General features: G+C 32.5%; 1 protein-coding gene and 1 long non-coding RNA gene across 2 annotated transcripts; one reads left to right on the forward strand and one right to left on the reverse strand.

Annotated features, from left to right (window-relative positions):
- Positions 1 to 6,152: 6,152 nt before the first annotated feature.
- Positions 6,153 to 7,931, reverse strand: LOC139430778 (uncharacterized). The gene is made up of 2 exons (XM_071198062.1): positions 6,973 to 7,931; positions 6,153 to 6,905 (listed from the first exon to the last, which is right to left on the reverse strand). The coding sequence occupies exons 1-2, from the start codon at positions 7,848 to 7,850 to the stop codon at positions 6,872 to 6,874; spliced, it is 912 nt and encodes a 303-aa protein (XP_071054163.1). The 5' UTR covers positions 7,851 to 7,931; the 3' UTR covers positions 6,153 to 6,871.
- A 7,333-nt stretch (positions 7,932 to 15,264) lies between these two features.
- On the forward strand, positions 15,265 to 17,420 carry LOC139430610 (uncharacterized). Its single transcript, XR_011641003.1, has 2 exons — positions 15,265 to 16,625; positions 17,228 to 17,420. It is a non-coding gene; the product is annotated as an uncharacterized lncRNA (long non-coding RNA).
- Positions 17,421 to 18,364: the final 944 nt, after the last annotated feature.

The following is an 18,364-nucleotide window of genomic DNA, read 5'->3' on the forward strand; positions in this document are numbered from 1 at the left end:
AAATTATTTCTTAGTTTCTATAAATCTCTTTGTTATGGCTGGTAATGCACAATGATGCATATTGAAGAATTATCGAGATTGCATCGAAAAAACGAGAAATTTAAAAAATCGTATCTCAAAAACCGATTGGGATATTGCAATAAGTTATAATGGATTTTGAAGCCAATTGAATTTAGTTTTAGGGTTCCTAAAATTATTTCTTAGTTTCTATAAATCTCTTTGTTATGGCTGGTAATGCACAATGATGCATATTGAAGAATTATCGAGATTGCATCGGAAAAACGAGAAATTTAAACAATCGTATCTCAAGAAGCCAATTGAATCTAGTTTTAGTGTTCCTAAAATTATTTCTTAGTTTCTATAATTCTCTTTGTTATGGTTGTTAATGCAGAATGATGCATATTCAAGAATTATCGAGATTGCATCGAAAAAACGAGAAATTTAAACAACCGTATCTCAAGAACCGATTGAGATATTGCAATAGGTAAAATGGAATTTTGAAGCAAATTTAATCCAGTTTTAGTGTGCCTAAAATTATTTCGTTGTTTCTATAAATATTTTTGTTATGGATCTTTATGCACAACGATGCATATTGAAAAATTAGCGAGATGTATGGAAAAATTTGAAAAATCGTATCTCAAGAACCGATTGGGATATTGCAATAAGTTATAATGGATTTTGAAGCCAATTGAATCTAGTTTTAGTGTTCCTAAAATTATTTCTTAGTTTCTATAATTTTCTTTGTTATGGTTCTTTATTCACAATGATGCATATTGAAGAATTATCGAGATTGCATCGAAAAAACGAGAAATTTAAACAACCGTATCTCAAGAACCGATTGAGATATTACAATGAGGTTTAATGGAATTTTGAAGCAAATTTAATCCAGTTTTAGTGTGCCTAAAATTATTTCTTTATTTCTATAAATATTTTTGTTAAGGATCTTTATGCACAACGATGCATATTGAAGAATTAGCGAGATTGTATGGAAAAATTTAAAAAATCGTATCTCAAAAACCGATTGGGATATTGCAATAAGCTATAATGGATTTTGAAGCCAATTGAATTTAGTTTTAGGGTTCCTAAAATTATTTCTTAGTTTCTATAAATCTCTTTGTTATGGCTGTTAATGCACAATGATGCATATTGAAGAATTATCGAGATTGCATCGAAAAAACGACAAATTTAAACAACCGTATCTCAAGAACCGATTGAGATATTGCAATGAGGTAAAATGCAATTTTGAACCAAATTTAATCCAGTTTTAGTGTGCCTAAAATTATTTCTTTGTTTCTATAAATATTTTTGTTATGGATCTTTATGCGCAACGATGCATATTGAAGAATTAGCGAGATTGTATGGAAAAATTTAAAAAATCGTATCTTAAGAACCGATTGGGATATTGCAATAAGTTATAATGGATTTTGAAGCCAATTGAATCTAGTTTTAGTGTTCCTAAAATTATTTCTTAGTTTCTATAATTCTCTTTGTTATGGTTCTTTATGCAGAATGATGCATATTGAAGAATTATCGAGATTACATCGAAAAAACGAGAAATTTAAACAACCGTATCTCAAGAACCGATTGAGATATTGCAATGAGGTAAAATGGATTTTTGAAGCAAATTTAATCCAGTTTTAGTGTGCCTAAAATTATTTCTTTGTTTCTATAAATATTTTTGTTATGAATCTTGGTGCACAACGATGCATTTTGAAGGATTAGCGAGATTGTATAGAAAAATTTAGAAAATCGTATCTCAAGAACCGATTGGGATATTGCAATAAGTTATAATAGATTTTGAAGCCAATTGAATCTAGTTTTAGTGTGCCTAAAATTATTTCTTAATTTCTATAAATCTCTTTGTTATGGTTGTTAATGCACAATGATGCATATTGAAGAATTATCGAGATTGCATCGGAAAAACGAGAAATTTAAACAACCGTATCTCAAGAACCGATTGAGATATTGCAATGAGGTAAAATGGAATTTTGAAGCAAATTTAATCCAGTTTTAGTGTGCCTAAAATTATTTCTTAGTTTCTATAAATCTCTTTGTTATGGCTGGTAATGCACAATGATGCATATTGAAGAATTATCGAGATTGCATCGAAAAAACGAGAAATTTAAAAAATCGTATCTCAAAAACCGATTGGGATATTGCAATAAGTTATAATGGATTTTGAAGCCAATTGAATTTAGTTTTAGGGTTCCTAAAATTATTTCTTAGTTTCTATAAATCTCTTTGTTATGGCTGGTAATGCACAATGATGCATATTGAAGAATTATCGAGATTGCATCGAAAAAACGACAAATTTAAACAACCGTATCTCAAGAACCGATTGAGATATTGCAATGAGGTAAAATGGAATTTTGAAGCAAATTTAATCCAGTTTTAGTGTGCCTAAAATTATTTCTTAGTTTCTATAAATCTCTTTGTTATGGCTGGTAATGCACAATGATGCATATTGAAAAATTATCGTGATTGCATCGAAAAAACGAGAAATTTAAAAAATCGTATCTCAAAAACCGATTGGGATATTGCAATAAGTTATAATGGATTTTGAAGCCAATTGAATTTAGTTTTAGGGTTCCTAAAATTATTTCTTAGTTTCTATAAATCTCTTTGTTATGGCCGTAATGCACAATGATGCATATTGAAGAATTATCGAGATTGCATCGGAAAAACGAGAAATTTAAACAATCGTATCTCAAGAACCGATTGAGATATTGCAATGAGGTAAAATGGAATTTTGAAGCAAATTTAATCCAGTTTTAGTGTGCCTAAAATTATTTCTTTATTTCTATAAATACTTTTGTTATGGATCTTTATGCGCAACGATGCATATTGAAGAATTAGCGAGATTGTATGGAAAATTTTAAAAAATCGTATCTCAACAACCGATTGGGATATTGCAATAAGTTATAATGGATTTTGAAGCCAATTGAATCTAGTTTTAGTGTGCCTAAAATTATTTCTTAGTTTCTATAAATCTCTTTGCTATGGCCGGTAATGCACAATGATGCATATTGAAGAATTATCGAGGTTGCATCGGAAAAACGAGAAATTTAAATAACCGTATCTCAAGAACCGATTGAGATATTGCAATGAGGTAAAATGGAATTTTGAAGCAAATTTAATCCAGTTTTAGTGTGCCTAAAATTATTTCTTTGTTTCTATAAATATTTTTGTTATGGATGTTTATGCACAACGATGCATATTGAAGAATTAGCGAGATTGTATGGAAAATATTTAAAAAATCGTATCTTAAGAACCGATTGGGATATTTCAATAAGTTATAATGGATTTTGAAGCCAATTGAATCTAGTTTTAGTGTTCCTAAAATTATTTCTTAGTTTCTATAATTCTCTTTGTTATGGCTCTTTATGCAGAATGATGCATATTCAAGAATTATCGAGGTTGTATCGAAGCGAAGAATTTCCTAAATGAGACGTTTCTAAATGAGGAGGAAATAAAGGTGCATTTTAGTCTGAAACCAAGATGGTTTCTTAGTTTTTACCTTCCATCATCAACACAATTAGTAGGCCGGGTTCTATAAAGCATTTTTCCTCCTTAGTACCAAAAAAAGGATTGATTCTGTTCGTTTTCCATTCCATATAAAACTGTCATTATTTTTTATTTCAGTCACATTTGTTCAAATACTGTCGATAATTTCACACTTCCATAAACAACCACCTTAAATGCTATAAACATTGAATGGAAGTTGCTATCTTCTATATAGCTACTTATCTTGAGATATCTTGAGAGAATATTGAGAGAATGCTTATTTTAAGTATATTTATATTCTGATAAACAACTATTTAATAAGTCCTAAGATTCCTGGAGATAAACTTGAAAAGCTGATTAAAATGATTTGCCAAATAAAAATCAACCAAATAATGATCAAGTGTTAGTGACTCATCGTGTAACTTTTTTTCTAGAAAATTAATAAAATAGTAATATAAACCACATTTTTAATAGAAACACACATTTATATTATTTATAGTCTTCTACTAAGTAGTATCATTTATAATAAGTAGTATTTACATCATTTTAAAGAAGAAACTTTATTAAAAGAATTTTGACCCTATAAATAAATAAATAAATTTAAAAGAAATATTTGAAACTCTTTTAGCTCGATTTCAATTTAAATCTTAAACGGAATGAAATTGATTCTCAAATGTTATTATTTTTGAAAGATATGTACACAACGAGATGCATGGTAATCTACTAAAAACAACAGATGACATTGTTTTGGTTGTAAATAGTTTAAGATTTCTTTGGTTTTATCAGCAGCTGGACGTTTCATCTTTCGTGTGGATGTTTAGAAATAGTTTTAGATGTTTTCAATTTAATCCGACACTTTCTAAAGTTTTATAACTTTCGATGCGATAGAAAAGATTTAGTACGTTCATTTAAAGGTTCAGTTAACTTTTGAGACGTCTACGTAAACGATTTTGGGATATAGATTTTTTTGTTGTGCAAACAGAAAAAAAAATAATGCGCAATCAACACGTATTCGATTACACGGAGTAAACAATAATAACTATGTTTAACTGTTCATAGCGGACGTTACGAATAATTAGCTTTCCGGCTTTCGCTTTTCTTTTTTTCTACTAATATCAAGAAAAAATTTAATAAAAATTATTCAAATTTATCTTATTTATATTTCTCAACCTAATTTTTTTATTTCAAATCAATTAGTATTTAGGTAAAACAAATATCTCGAATACATAAATTGTGTAATTACTGATTTAGTTTATTTGACTTTTCTCTAATTGTAACAAAGATGAGAGAAAAATTGTTTATAAATCGATAATTTTTTTTGGTACACAAGTGCATTTACGTGCTTGACAGACACACACGGTTGTGGTCATTGCCCGTTTGAAGTTTTTGGTATGCGAGATCCGAAATGGATTTATCTTTTTCCCTCGTGGCTCCGAAAAATTCAATGTGCATTCGCGGCACGAAAAGAGAAGTCTCCTCGACAAGAACGTTTTTTTAATAAACGACCAACGGAAAATGGTCATAAATTAAACGATTTTTAAACAACCAAAATTATATAAGTAATTCAATAAAAAAAATTTAATCGTTCTATTTTTAAATAACAGTTTCTTTTCTTATATATCATTTCATGATTTTCTCATCGACGCGCTTACTTGTCCTTATTCGTCAGTTCCAATTGCATATTTTTGCATGTACTTACTGATTAAAAGCGAACAAATTTAAATTATGAGCTAAATGAGTTGAAGTAAAATGTAATGAAGAAACGTAGTGATAAAAATTAAATAAATACAATATTAATTTACACTATGCACTATGCTATAAGAGCATAAATGAGTAAGAAAGGCAGAGTTTGAAAAGATATTTTATAAACCTTACATGTTAATATTACTTTGGTTCATTCAAATCCTTATTTTGTACCTCCTGTTGGACATTAATGATTTATTAAGGAATAAGAGGTTGCAATCCTTAACAAGACGTCATAACTCTCTTAGCTTGTGCAATAACTTGGTCTCATATAGAAGGTAATATCAAACCTATTTGTCATAAGTGACAATCACCACGAGTTTCTTCAAGGTTTCTGCTTTCTATCATGATATCTACTTTTTTAACAATTTGAACAACGTCAATAGATAACGAAACGTGCTAAAAGTATTGCCATAGATTTAGTATCATACAACTATAGATAACGATCGTTAGATACTCAAAAAATTCTACGCAAATTTCGATTGATGACAGCTATGATTCTAGATCGATCAGAAGAATAACATATTTGGGCATAATTGACGTAGGTACATACGAACATGATATTTATTTGCATATAATACGAATTTGGGTGTTCCAGCGAAAGAATTAATCAATTCTCAATCGAAAGAATGAGATGGCATGGTTTGCACATGAAGTAAAAAACTTGGTGTAAGAAAAGAATAAGTAAATCGAAACCAGGAATAAAGAGAACTAGATATTACGAACTATTCAACTTTATATCTATATGACATTGATTCCAAACCCCGTTTATTGTAAATACAAAATGAAAGAAGTAAGATCCCAATAAGTCTCTATAATTAAACAAAGATTAGAACTAAAACTAGAAACTTTCGGGTTTTGCCGTGCGTCTTTTAATAAAAGATTTGACGTTTCGGATGCGAAACTGGTTCGAAGTGACGAGATCAAAAAATCGGTAACTATATATAAGTCGGAAAAACTAATTAATAATCAGTTAACGCTAATTACAAACTAATTAATAACTAATTGCGTCGCGTCCGGTGTGAGGCGGGAAGAGGTCTTCGTGTTCACCACCATTTTCCATGTTCTGCTAAGCTCCCAGCCATCCTCTCTGTTGACGTTATTTTTATGTCGGTGAATCTCTATGGCTTCTCTTGTCAGTCTTTGGTAGTATCTATTGTCCCTAGCCAGCACCTTTGTTTGTTCGAAGTCTATTCGGTGCCCCTCTGCATGGCAATGTTCCGGAACCGCCGACTGCTGGATCTTCTTCAGCCTTACATCCCTCTCATGCTCCTTGATGCGGCACTCGACGTTGCGTCCAGTTTGGCCAACATAAAAACCTTCCCACAACTACACGATAGTCGATAGACTCCCGCTCCTTTTAATGGAGTTAGTTTGTCCTTGGCTATCGGGAGTGTGTTCCGAATTTTGCTGACCGTGCCGTACCGCACTACGATGTCGTTCTTCTTGAGGTGCCTAGCAATTCGTTCCGTTACACCTGAAACATAGGGAAAACAGATAAATCCAAGTGGTTTTGTACTTACCGTGTCCTCTTTCTGCTTTCGCTGCTTGATGGCCTGGTTGATGTCCCTCGAAGTGTATCCATTCTTCAGTAGCACGCCTCGTAGAAAGTGTTGCTCCTTCTTCAAGTTCTCTCCTTCACATAGTCTCGCTGCTCGCTGAAATAATGGACGGATCACGGACCTCTTCTGTTGGGGATGATGATGTGAACATGCCTGTAAACACCTGTTGGTATGGGTCTTCTTTCGGTATACACCAAGTTCTATATCTCCATTTGTCGTCCTGGTGACCAACACATCTAGGAAAGGTAGTTTTTTGGCAGTTTCTGTTTCCATGGTGAACTTAATCATAGGATGTTGAGAGTTCAAGTGATCCAAGAACTCATGGAGCCGTTTTTGACCATGTTGCCATATCACAAACGTGTCATCCACATATCGGAGCCATAGTTTTGGTTTCCACTGACTCTTCTTCAAAGCGTCCTCTTCGAATAATTCCATGTAGAAATTAGCTATAACTGGCGATAGTGGAGATCCCATGGCTGCCCCTTCGAACTGCTCGTAAAATTCTCCTTTCCAGCTGAAATACGTCGACGATAAGCAATACTCCACCAGATCTGGCACGTATCCTGGTAAACCCTCCGGAATGAGTTTTCGGCGAAGACCCTCTACAGCATCCTTAACTGGTACCCTAGTAAAAAGGGATTCCACATCGAAACTTACCAACATATCCCCAGCATCCAGCTTTACACCTTTTACCGATTCCACAAAATGTGTAGAATCCCTGACATACGATTCCGTGTTACCTGTAAAGGGGGACAGAATCTTTGCAAGATGTTTAGCTAGCTGGTATGTTGGGGAGTTGATGGCGCTGACGATAGGGCGGAGGGGGACGTCTGGTTTGTGAATCTTCGGTAGTCCGTAGATTCTTGGTGGTACCGGCGCCTGCACAAACAAACCTTTCTGCTGTTCTGCTGGAATTCCTGTGGATTTTATCAGTTCCTTCATTTTTCTAACGATTTTGTCTGTGGGGTCCTTCTTGATCTTCCTGTAGGTGGCTGGGTCCAGTAAGTTTATCATTTTGTCGTCGTATTCTTTCCTGTCCATAACAACAGTGGCATTCCCCTTGTCTGCTGGTAACACGACGATTTCTGATTTTTCTTTTATGGATCGGAGTGCCTTCTTTTCACCAACCGTCAAGTTGGATTTTTTTTTAAGTCTCTATAAGTGACAGATAAGTCTGAAAGATACCAAGCATTGTCTCTCTGTCTAAAGGCCTTATATACATTGAATATAGCAAAATTTATGAACTGGTGAAATTGATATACAACAGCTTAATTGAGGTTGTTGGGAGCTTGCACATTGGGTTCGTAAGCTGGACATCACTTGCACATGATTTTTTATGTACCATCTTACAGAACAGTGTTTCTTAACTTTATCATTATTATGGACCACTTGCAATATTTAAACAATCAGATAGACCCCTGACAAACTTAAGTGTAGAGAGAGAAAACAAGACATTTTAAAAATACAAAAGATGTATTTGACAACTTGATAACTAGCGTACTTCTGTATAGCAGAGGACTGCTTCGTGTTCAGAGTCCATTTCTGCACAAAGTTTCTTAAAAAGGCGGTAGTTCAAAACTGTTGCTCTTATAAAGTTTATTATTTTGATACACGTGGACACAACTTTCGTTGAAAAAGTTGGTAAAGTTCGTGACGTCAATGCATGCCGGTGTAAGAAGCAATGAGTTATTTTTATTTCTTTACTAATGTAACCTTCTGTAAACAAACTTCCCAGTTTATTTTTCCAGTTTATGTCGTGCTTTTTAAAAAAACCCTTCTGTTTCTAAAAGTGAATGGTAAAAAAGAAATTCTTCTTTAATGCGTAGGGTTTTAAGATGTACATATCGTACGAATACCAAGAGCTGGCTACATTGTGACAATTCTGTACTCCCGTCCAATTGCAGGCTGAATGGAAATGGCGAAGAATTTAGTTCCTTAATGACTTACTCAAAAGTTAGCAGATATTTCGATAATTGTAGAATAAAATAATGTCATTTGACCAAAAAACCGCTACAACTTTCTTTCTCTGGTCATCACCACATACTAGTTTTACATGTTACCTCCAGTACCGCATATACGGACCACTTCGGGGTTCATGGACCCTAGGTTAAAAAAACTCCGCTTTACACCTACTGAAAGCGGAACAGATACTGCGAAACCGAAGACAAAAGCGGTGGGCAAAAACCTTTATTACGAACTTTAAGATGTGACATCAGGAAGGACGTTATACTGAATGCTTCCCCATACAAGCTCTCACACCCTATGGAATATTCTGCAAGTATCTGAAAGAGATACGGAATCTGCAGTCGGATCTCTGTAGGTTTGATGTGAACTCATAGCTAAAATAGACACAAGAGAAAATGTGGTGAATTTCCTCAGAAAGGTAATGGTGACAAAGGAGGCATGAGAGGGAAAATCACAAGAGTCGCAAAATTAATAACTTTACGCAAAGACAATCTGCACTAATGCACAAAAATACTTGAAGAGCTAATAAAGAAAAGGCTAATGAGCTATCTGAAGAAATATGATATTTTGAATGATGCGCAGCATGGCTATAGGGAGGGACGATCTACAATCACAGCCATTGTAAAAGTTATTGAAGAGATCACAACAGCTCACGATCATCATGGAAAGGCTAGTATAACCTGCTGTGACCTAAGTCGTGCATTCGACACTGTTAACCACGAAATATTGTTAACCAAGATGTCAGCATATGGAATACGAGGAATTCCACTTGATGATCTTGAAAGATCAGAAATGAGACCATGCAAACATGGGGTGCCCCAGGGGTCGATATTAGGTCCGATATTATTCATCATCTACATGAACGACCTTCCACACAATGTAAAAAATGTTACAACTTGTTTATATGCAGATGACATATCGTTCGTGGTAAAAGGTACAACATCGGCGGAGATCGAGAGAAGAACGAATGATGCCGTTGATGCTACAATTGAGTGGATGCGTGCAAATAAACTTCACATAAATGACTCTAAAACACACTTTTTTAATTGTAGTGAAACATACGTTAAATTTGTTGGGCTGACATTTGATGCTAAGTTGAATTGGCACAATCACGTGGACGCGCTGTGTAAACGTTTGACGTGTGGTGTGTATGTTGTGCGTCGATTGATGAATTGTGCTGATCAGAACGTTGCTAGGGCAGCCTACTTTTCATGCCATCGCAACCTATGGGATCACCATCTTTGGCTCTTCGTCGGCTGTGGGAAGGGTGTTCCTACTGTAGAAGCGTTGTATACGTGCTCTGGAAAACCTACAAACAAAACAAACATGTAGACCGTCATTTAAAAAATTAAATATACTTACATTACCGTGTGTATATATACTTACATGTTTATATTATGTACACAGCAGTGAACATTTTAAAAGAAATAACTTTAAACACGAGTATAATACTCGTAATAAACATTTGTTAGAAGTGCCGTTGCACCGTCTAAATTTGACCAGACAGGGCGTCGATTATCACGGCGTCAAACTTTATAATAAATTACCACCTAATGTAAAGATGTTGTCCAACACGCGATTTAAGGTATATGTACGTAAGTTACTAATAAAAAAATGCTATTACTCCTGTGAGGAATATTTTCACGACACTGACTATTTTATTTGTTAACTTATTTGTTGTTTGTTAACTTGTTTGTTAGTTGTACTCCATCTGTTTGTGAAGATATGATTGTAACTGTAATGACGTTTCATGTAATGTTTATTGTATGAATAAAGAACAAGCTGGTCCAGACTGTCCAATTTTCTAAAGAGTACACAATTGGTTGCTCAATGAAGTTGCTGTGAGTTTCGCATTGCGTTCATAAGCTGGATAATCACTTATACAGGTGTCCGGATATGACGTGTACAATGGAAGATCACAAGTACCTTGACCAAAAACATGATGATTTAACTCAACTTATCTATATACAAAATTACTTAGTTTAGCCGCAAAACGAAAAATACGAATAACGCTGTCAAGTTTAAGTGGCTATTTAAAAAAAAAACGTTATTAGTGTTACCTTACGTCACTCATTCGCGCTTGTGGGGATTTAGAAAATATTTTTTTGTGGCTAAACCGTTTACCCAACTGAAATTTTGTAAGAGAAAAAAGTAGTTTCTAAATTAAAGAATGGTAGTGTTTATTCCTCAAATAGCTATAGTCTATTGCTACAAACACATGACTAAAAAGTGAATAAAATCCATGGAGGATATTTTTGATTTATTTAAAAAATGTTTGTTTGATTTTTTGACATCATAGGATTTAAATTAATTAAAAAACTTTTTGCACTTTAACGATATACTTAAATTTATTATTCAAGAAAATCCCTATCTTCAGGAAAAACTGGATACAAGATAAACGACTTAATTAAATATCATTACATGTACACTTTCTTAGGTTAAACATAAAATATTAAAATATAAAACTTACGTCAAATTATTGAATACAACTAATATAAATTTAAACTATTCTAGATCAATTGCAGCAATTTTGACAATTTTGCAATTTTTTTCTACAACAGTTGAATTTCAAAATTGCTGCAATTGATCTAGAATGGTTTTAACCAGTGTTTCACCATTCACAGAAATTAGTATCTCTTTTAGGTGTTGGACAGTGCAGATAATAATCAAGTTCAACCCCAATAGTACTTTTTTCATTGAATACAACTTTATTTATCATTAGCAACATCATTGTAACAATCCCAATGCGATATATAAAATCTGTTGTTGCAGTTTCGTTGACAATCTCTTCAGGGTTGGAGTGCACACCGCCATCGGTAGGATCAATGAGCTCCTCCGTTCCAGGTGTCTTTTGGTATCTTGATAGTTTTCGAATTTCGTGCCAATAGTTTCTTCCTTTACACAGTTTTATTTTGTCACAGGCTTCCATGTACTTTTCCGTTCTGTATTGCTGCATTAGTTTCTGTATCTTTTTGTTGAACTCATTAAACTTCTTTTTCAACTCAGGCACTTCATATACCCTGAAGTCTCGATATAGGCGTCTTTTCTCCTTGATGAGTCTGATAATAAATGGAGGTAGCGGAAAACTGTAGTGTTTGGTGGTTCTGGATGGGCTCGCTTTGTCTATCGACTCCTTAAGACATTTGTTAAACCTTGAAATCGTGTCAACTGTGATTGTCTGATGTGCTTCTATGAAGTCTTTCATTATTGAGTTAACTGTCTCCATGTCGCAAAGTTTATAGTTTTTAATTAAAGTCGGAACAGGTTTAGGTACGTTGGGTGTGACGTTGACATAAACTAAAATGCCCAAGTGATCGGAGCATAAATCCGGAACAACTTCTACCTGTGTAATTAGACCGCGGATGTTTCTTGTGCAGAATAGTAGATCAGGAGTAGAGTTCGGATTGTTTTCCATAACGTACGTGGCAGAAGTCGTGATTTGAACGAAATTGGACATATTCAGGAATTGTCTTATGTGTTTCCTTTTGGTTGGATGCGGATTGAAGTCACCAATTATGAGACATTTGTCGTGCAGTGAGGCCATGTTAAATATGGATTCTTCAATGATCGACAATTTTTTCGAATTTTGCAATTTTCGCCAATTAAGTTTTAAAAATTCGTATAAAATCCATTTCTTGGAATATGAGTATGAAAACTTCCATAAGTCTTCATAAGAGTGTCCTCTTTCCAATGAACTAACACGTTTTGAAAAATAACTTTTAGTTTTTGAGAAAACAATATTTGAAGTTTTGATAAAATTTTAGATGTTGCAATTGTCATCGATAATTTTCAAAATTTGCTATAAAATTAATTTCTTGAATGATCCTTGTGGAAATATCACCAATTATTAATTAAAGTATCCTCTTATTAATGCAAAAAGCCGTTTTGAAAAATCACTTTTATTTCTGGAGAAATAAATTTTTGAATTGATCGACAATTTTTTCGAATTTTGCAATTTTAACCGATTAAGTTTTAAAAATTCGTATAAAATCCATTTCTTGCAATATGAGTATTAAAATTCCGCAAAGTGTTAATAAAAGTATCCTCTTTCTAATGAACCAACCCGTTTTGAAAAATAGTTTTTAGTTTTTGAGAAAATAATATTTGAAGTTTTGATAAATTTTCATCGATAATTTTCAAAATTCGCTATAAATTAATTTCTTGAAGGATCCTTGTGGAAATATCACCAATTATGAATTAAAGTATCCTCTTTTTAATGCAAAAAGCCGTTTTGAAAAATCACTTTTAGTTCTTGAGAAATAAATTTTTGAAATAATCGACAATTTTTTCGAATTTTGTAATATTCTCTGATTAAGTTTTAAAAATTCGCATAAAATCGATTTTTTGGGATATGAGTATGAAAATTTCCCAAAATGTTAATAAAAGTGTCCTCTTTCTAATGAACCAACCTATTTTGAAAAATAACTTTTAGTTATTGAGAAAACAATATTTGAAGTTTTGCTAAAATTTTCGATGTTGCAATTTTCATCGATAACTTTCAAAATTCGCTATAAAATTAATTTCTTGAAGGATCCTTGTGGAAATATCACCAATTATTAATTAAAGTATCGTCGTTTTAATGCAACATCACTAGTTTCAACTTATGATATTAGTTGTATTCAATAACTTGACCTACTTGAATCTACCGAAAGCGCAACAGAATCTAGGAATGTGACAGCAAGAGGACCCTATACTAGAATATTCTGCAAGTATCTGAACGAGATAGCTTAATACACAACAGCTTAATTGAGGCTGTTGAGGACTTGTATATGAACATTATACTTTGTTACCAAAGTGTAGAAACTTACCAAGGATTTTTATTACCTAATAATTTTTCAAGATTTTCTTATGTTATTTATTGGTTAAGAAAAAAAACAAAAAATTACAAAAATATTTAAACAAATAATATTAAAAAAAAAGAAAATTAAGAAGCATGATTATACACTTAAAAGAACAAAAGATGATTTCGCTTTCTTTATAAAATTAGCATAAACGTTGACGACATTGAATTTTATCGTTTGAAATAACAATGGTGAAGAGGAATGATGGGTGGGTGAACGAAGAACGACACCACAATTAACAGGCCGAATGGCCACATCTTCTCAGAACATGGTCGTCCACTTCCAGACTTCCGGTCGACAAACGGTCGACGACGATGATGAAGAAGTGAGAGAGGATTACTTGGATGGGGTCCGAGAAGAGGACATCCTGCCACGGTCGGTTGTGCATAGAGCAAAACTTCAAAGAGGGTCTCGACTTTGTTGCATCCTTTAAAATTTCAAATAATCGTCATTGAAAATTTAACCTCAAAACAAATTCGTTGCGTGGCAGGTGTCACGTTTCATTCTGGGAATTTGAATTATTCTGTTTCGATGTCTTGTTAGCCGAATCAAACTCATTATCACATCTGAATATTGTATTCCGCGATATGCTAAACGAAAAGAGGTTTCAAAGAAAACGTGGTGATAAGGTGGAAATTTATTTTCGTGGCACGAAATCGGTAATGCGGGTGAATTACGTTAAAAATACATTTAAAATAACGACCTAATTTGAGAGGTTTGAGACGGAACCATGGCCACATCTTCATTAATATTCCACTTGAGTATGATTAATCGGCATTTCTAAGAAGAATTTCCATCACCAACAATGTGATACATTCATATCATTCTCAATTAATTATTTTAAGTTTACCCTAATTCTTTTTGTTTTCATTTGCATCGCCTAACCACTCGTTTTACCATTATGACGACATTAATATTAATATGTTCATAACGTCTAAAAGCGTTCTCGTGATGTCTTCATCAAACCAAATTGATATACTTCATTGTATAGTTTAGGGAAAAAGAATGAAATAATTTTGTGTTGGTCATTTTTATTATTTAAGTAGGTATTCATAGATAATTATTTTTTGCTTTTGAGAGTAAGGATGGATTGAGTTGCATCCGGTTCGTATTTTTCATAGAAGTGCAATCTTACAATTTAACTGTTTAAGTACATGATAAGTAATGATGGAAGGGATAGTGATTTTGCGAAAAGCCGGATACCGGCATTATACGTATATTTCTGAAGTGATTGCCACATTATTGTGATATTTGAATAAAAATGAAATTAATCAGAAAGGTGATAAGATATGTCAACTTATTTGGATCCACGGGGTGGTTCATTGGAAAGAAGCCACTTTTATTAACACTTTGGGAAATTTTCATAGTAATACTCCAAGAAATGGATTTTATACGAATAATTAAAATTTAATCGGGGGTAAATACACAAGAGCTTTTCTTTTAATCGGATAATTTTATTTTTACTCGAAAGTTTTGTTACCATGGAAATAACTCGAAATCAAAAGCATGATAAAATCGCGACAGCTTTAGCTGGAGCGATTTTATCTTTTGATTTTGATTGAGAGTTATTTCCAAAGGGTAACAAAACTTGAGTGAATTAAAAATAAAATTATCCTGATTTAAAATCAAGCTCGAGCGTATTTTAGGGAGATTAAGAGCCCACTTTACCAGGTCGGTCAGTTTCTGAGGGGCGCAGACGACGGACGTTCGGAAGCAACGAGGCGGAGTTTATTTTCTACTAGGCCCGACCCTTTATAGATAAAAAAAACATCGTGTTTATTTTATTACGATTCTTTTTCTCGTCGATGTTGTTAATGAAGAAATTAAACGACTTCTTCTAAATATTATTGTTTATTAACAATTTTTCTTAATTATGAATTACAATCAATCTTTTTATTGACTTTCCAATTTATTTATTATTTTAGTTATTATTTTGATTTTTTATTAATAATCGTAGTCGTAGCCCACCTTTTTACTACGTTTGTTTTTTTTAAGTATTTTGGTTCACAACAATTTACATTACGCAAATATCAGTTTTTTAATGCTTTTTTTCGATATGAATAGAATATTAATTTTTTAATAGAGAAATTAGAGAAAGAAGTTGAGAACATCTAAGATTATGGATTTATAATTCAATTGAATGTAAGGCAAAAATCAATTTCAAATACAATACATAATTTTGCGAGGCATAAAACATTTATATCATTTTGAAACGAAAATAACATTTGTAACTCCATTTTATATTAAAATAGATATATTTGCAATACAGGGAATGTGAAAAGTTCGGTACAACATTTATAAATTATATCTTTGTTGTATTATTATGCGTTCGTTTGATATACAGGTGTCTCAGAGTAACCGTGTAAGTAATTTTATTTGAAAACACAGGTAGTTACAAAAATTAAAGAAAAAATAGCTGAATAAATGTGGTTCCTTTATGAATATTATTACTTTTCATTCGAACTTTTTTAATATTTCTGTTTAAAAAAATGGACTGCATGGTCTGCATCACCTTGTATAAGTAAATGAAATAATATGTAATACCTAATTAATAATAATATTAAATAATGATTCAAGTATACAAAATGTGGCTAATAGTGTAATAAATAAAACAGCCCTGACTAGAAAAATCTTTAGGAAATTTTAATTTGCCATCGTTGAATAGATGTAAGCTCTTGAAATTCGCTGGACACTTCACCTCGACGATGGCATTTTCGTTTTTTATTGTTTCATTTGGACTTGCAACTAAGAATCCGTACATCCTACGGATGAATAGAGCTCAAAAGTTTGCTGGCAAGTTATATTTACTTTCAAATTTTTTTAATGCAAGCCATTCATAGTCTTAGCCATGTTAGTGCTATTATTTCTAGCAAATTTCGAGTACAAGATTGATTTAACTTTATTTAAGCAAGACGTGTCATTTCTCATCCTACATACATCACCAAATCTCGATGCAGTTAGGCACAGATACCTTTCTTGGATCCATATCTGATTGGTACTTTAGCTTCTGGTAAGAATTTGTATTTTATTTCTGTTAATGCATCCATCTTGCAAGTTTCTAATAAATTCTTCTTTCTTTTATATTCTTCGTGTGAAATGTCACTCATAAATTATAACCGAATTGCTATCATTACCCTGATCGGCTTTCGCTACCTACCTGAATTACCCCGTATACACGAGTATTTTTTTTTATGTATACAATTATTTTATAGCAGTACCACTCCGGATGATGCATCGTAATTGACGTTCGAGCGTTTAGCGTTTACAGTCTTTATTCAGTTTTTATTTACTTCTTCTGAAGCTGTAACTAAATTAATTCTTCTTTACCTGCGTTCTTCATAGACTGCTATGCCATGTCACTTACGGTTTCTCGATATTTTTGGAATGGTTTTGTTAACATAAATGGTATATCCACACATAACAATAATTCTTCAGCCTGTGTATATCCGGTACCGACAGATAACAGAAACAACAGCAGAGTTTATCTCAATAGACTCTTTGCTTTCTTCAGTGTAAAGCTTCTTTTTTATCCCGCACATAAAACATAAAAGAAATGAGCTGCTAAGCCCTTCTTTTGACTCATTAATAAATTTAATGTGAGTTTTGTTGCAGTTGAATGGATTATTCTCCACCATCAGTATTTGGTTCTGCATCATTTGTATTATTTATCATATGGTATCGCTTCAAATAATGTATCGTTTTAATTTTTACTGTGATGGTTTATTCTTTTTAAATAAGTCCTTTTTATGTGTGCCACAGTTTATACAATAAAATTAATAAAATTTAACTTACCTTTCGGAATGAATACATTTTTCAATTAAATCTCGGACTATAAAATATGAAATTTTAGATTTTATAAAAATTTATATCGTAAATTATTACCGTCTATACTCCTTTTTCGAGAACATCTTCAAATGCTAAGGGGTAGTTTTTTAGATGAACATACTTACCCATTGTTTATAAAAACTTTACACAAACTAAATTAAACTAACACTATAGTACACAATAAAATAACAACTATTGACTATAAATTCAAAAATTTTGTTAAATTACACAATTATTAGTAGAAAATCACGGAAAATAAAGTTCAAAACGTACTTTTGGAAATGATTATTTTCTCTACCACATTAAAAAGTAATAGATAAAACAAGGAGCTTCGATGAAGAGAGTCGATGTCAGCGCCGCTCAGTCGGCAGGAGGCGGGACTAACGCGGTGGTAATACTTCGTGGGAATCTTGACGGAAAATATTCATTTTTACGCTACCTTATTTCAATTTTAGCAAATTACAAACTATTCCTTTATAACTAAAAATTTTGAAAAAATTTATTTGAAAAATGTTACTATTTTCAAGTATACTATCATGCAAGCTAAAAAAGAACGACCAAATTCTATAATATTGAGGAAAAAAACCCCTTTTTTTGGAAAACTTTAAAAATTTTCACCATGCGTTATGTAGAATTGTTAGAAGAAGCTATGTACAAAATTTCATCCAAATATTTTCATAAATAATGTATGTTTTTTGTAATTTGCTGAGCTGTATGGTAAAGTAGCCTCTTAATACACGACAATTGCACAATTTATCAACCATTTTTAATTATTTATTAACTATTTTTGACTTAATTATAGTTGTCAAAAATGTGACGTAAACAAAAGTATATATATGGTAGTCGCGTTTTAATCAGTTATAATATAAAATATCACGTGTGATTTATTCAGTTGAAAAACCTAGGTAACTTTTATCCACTTAG

The sequence above is a fragment of the Onthophagus taurus genome, chromosome 7 (assembly GCF_036711975.1).
Source record: "Onthophagus taurus isolate NC chromosome 7, IU_Otau_3.0, whole genome shotgun sequence".
Lineage (NCBI taxonomy): Eukaryota > Metazoa > Arthropoda > Insecta > Coleoptera > Scarabaeidae > Onthophagus > Onthophagus taurus.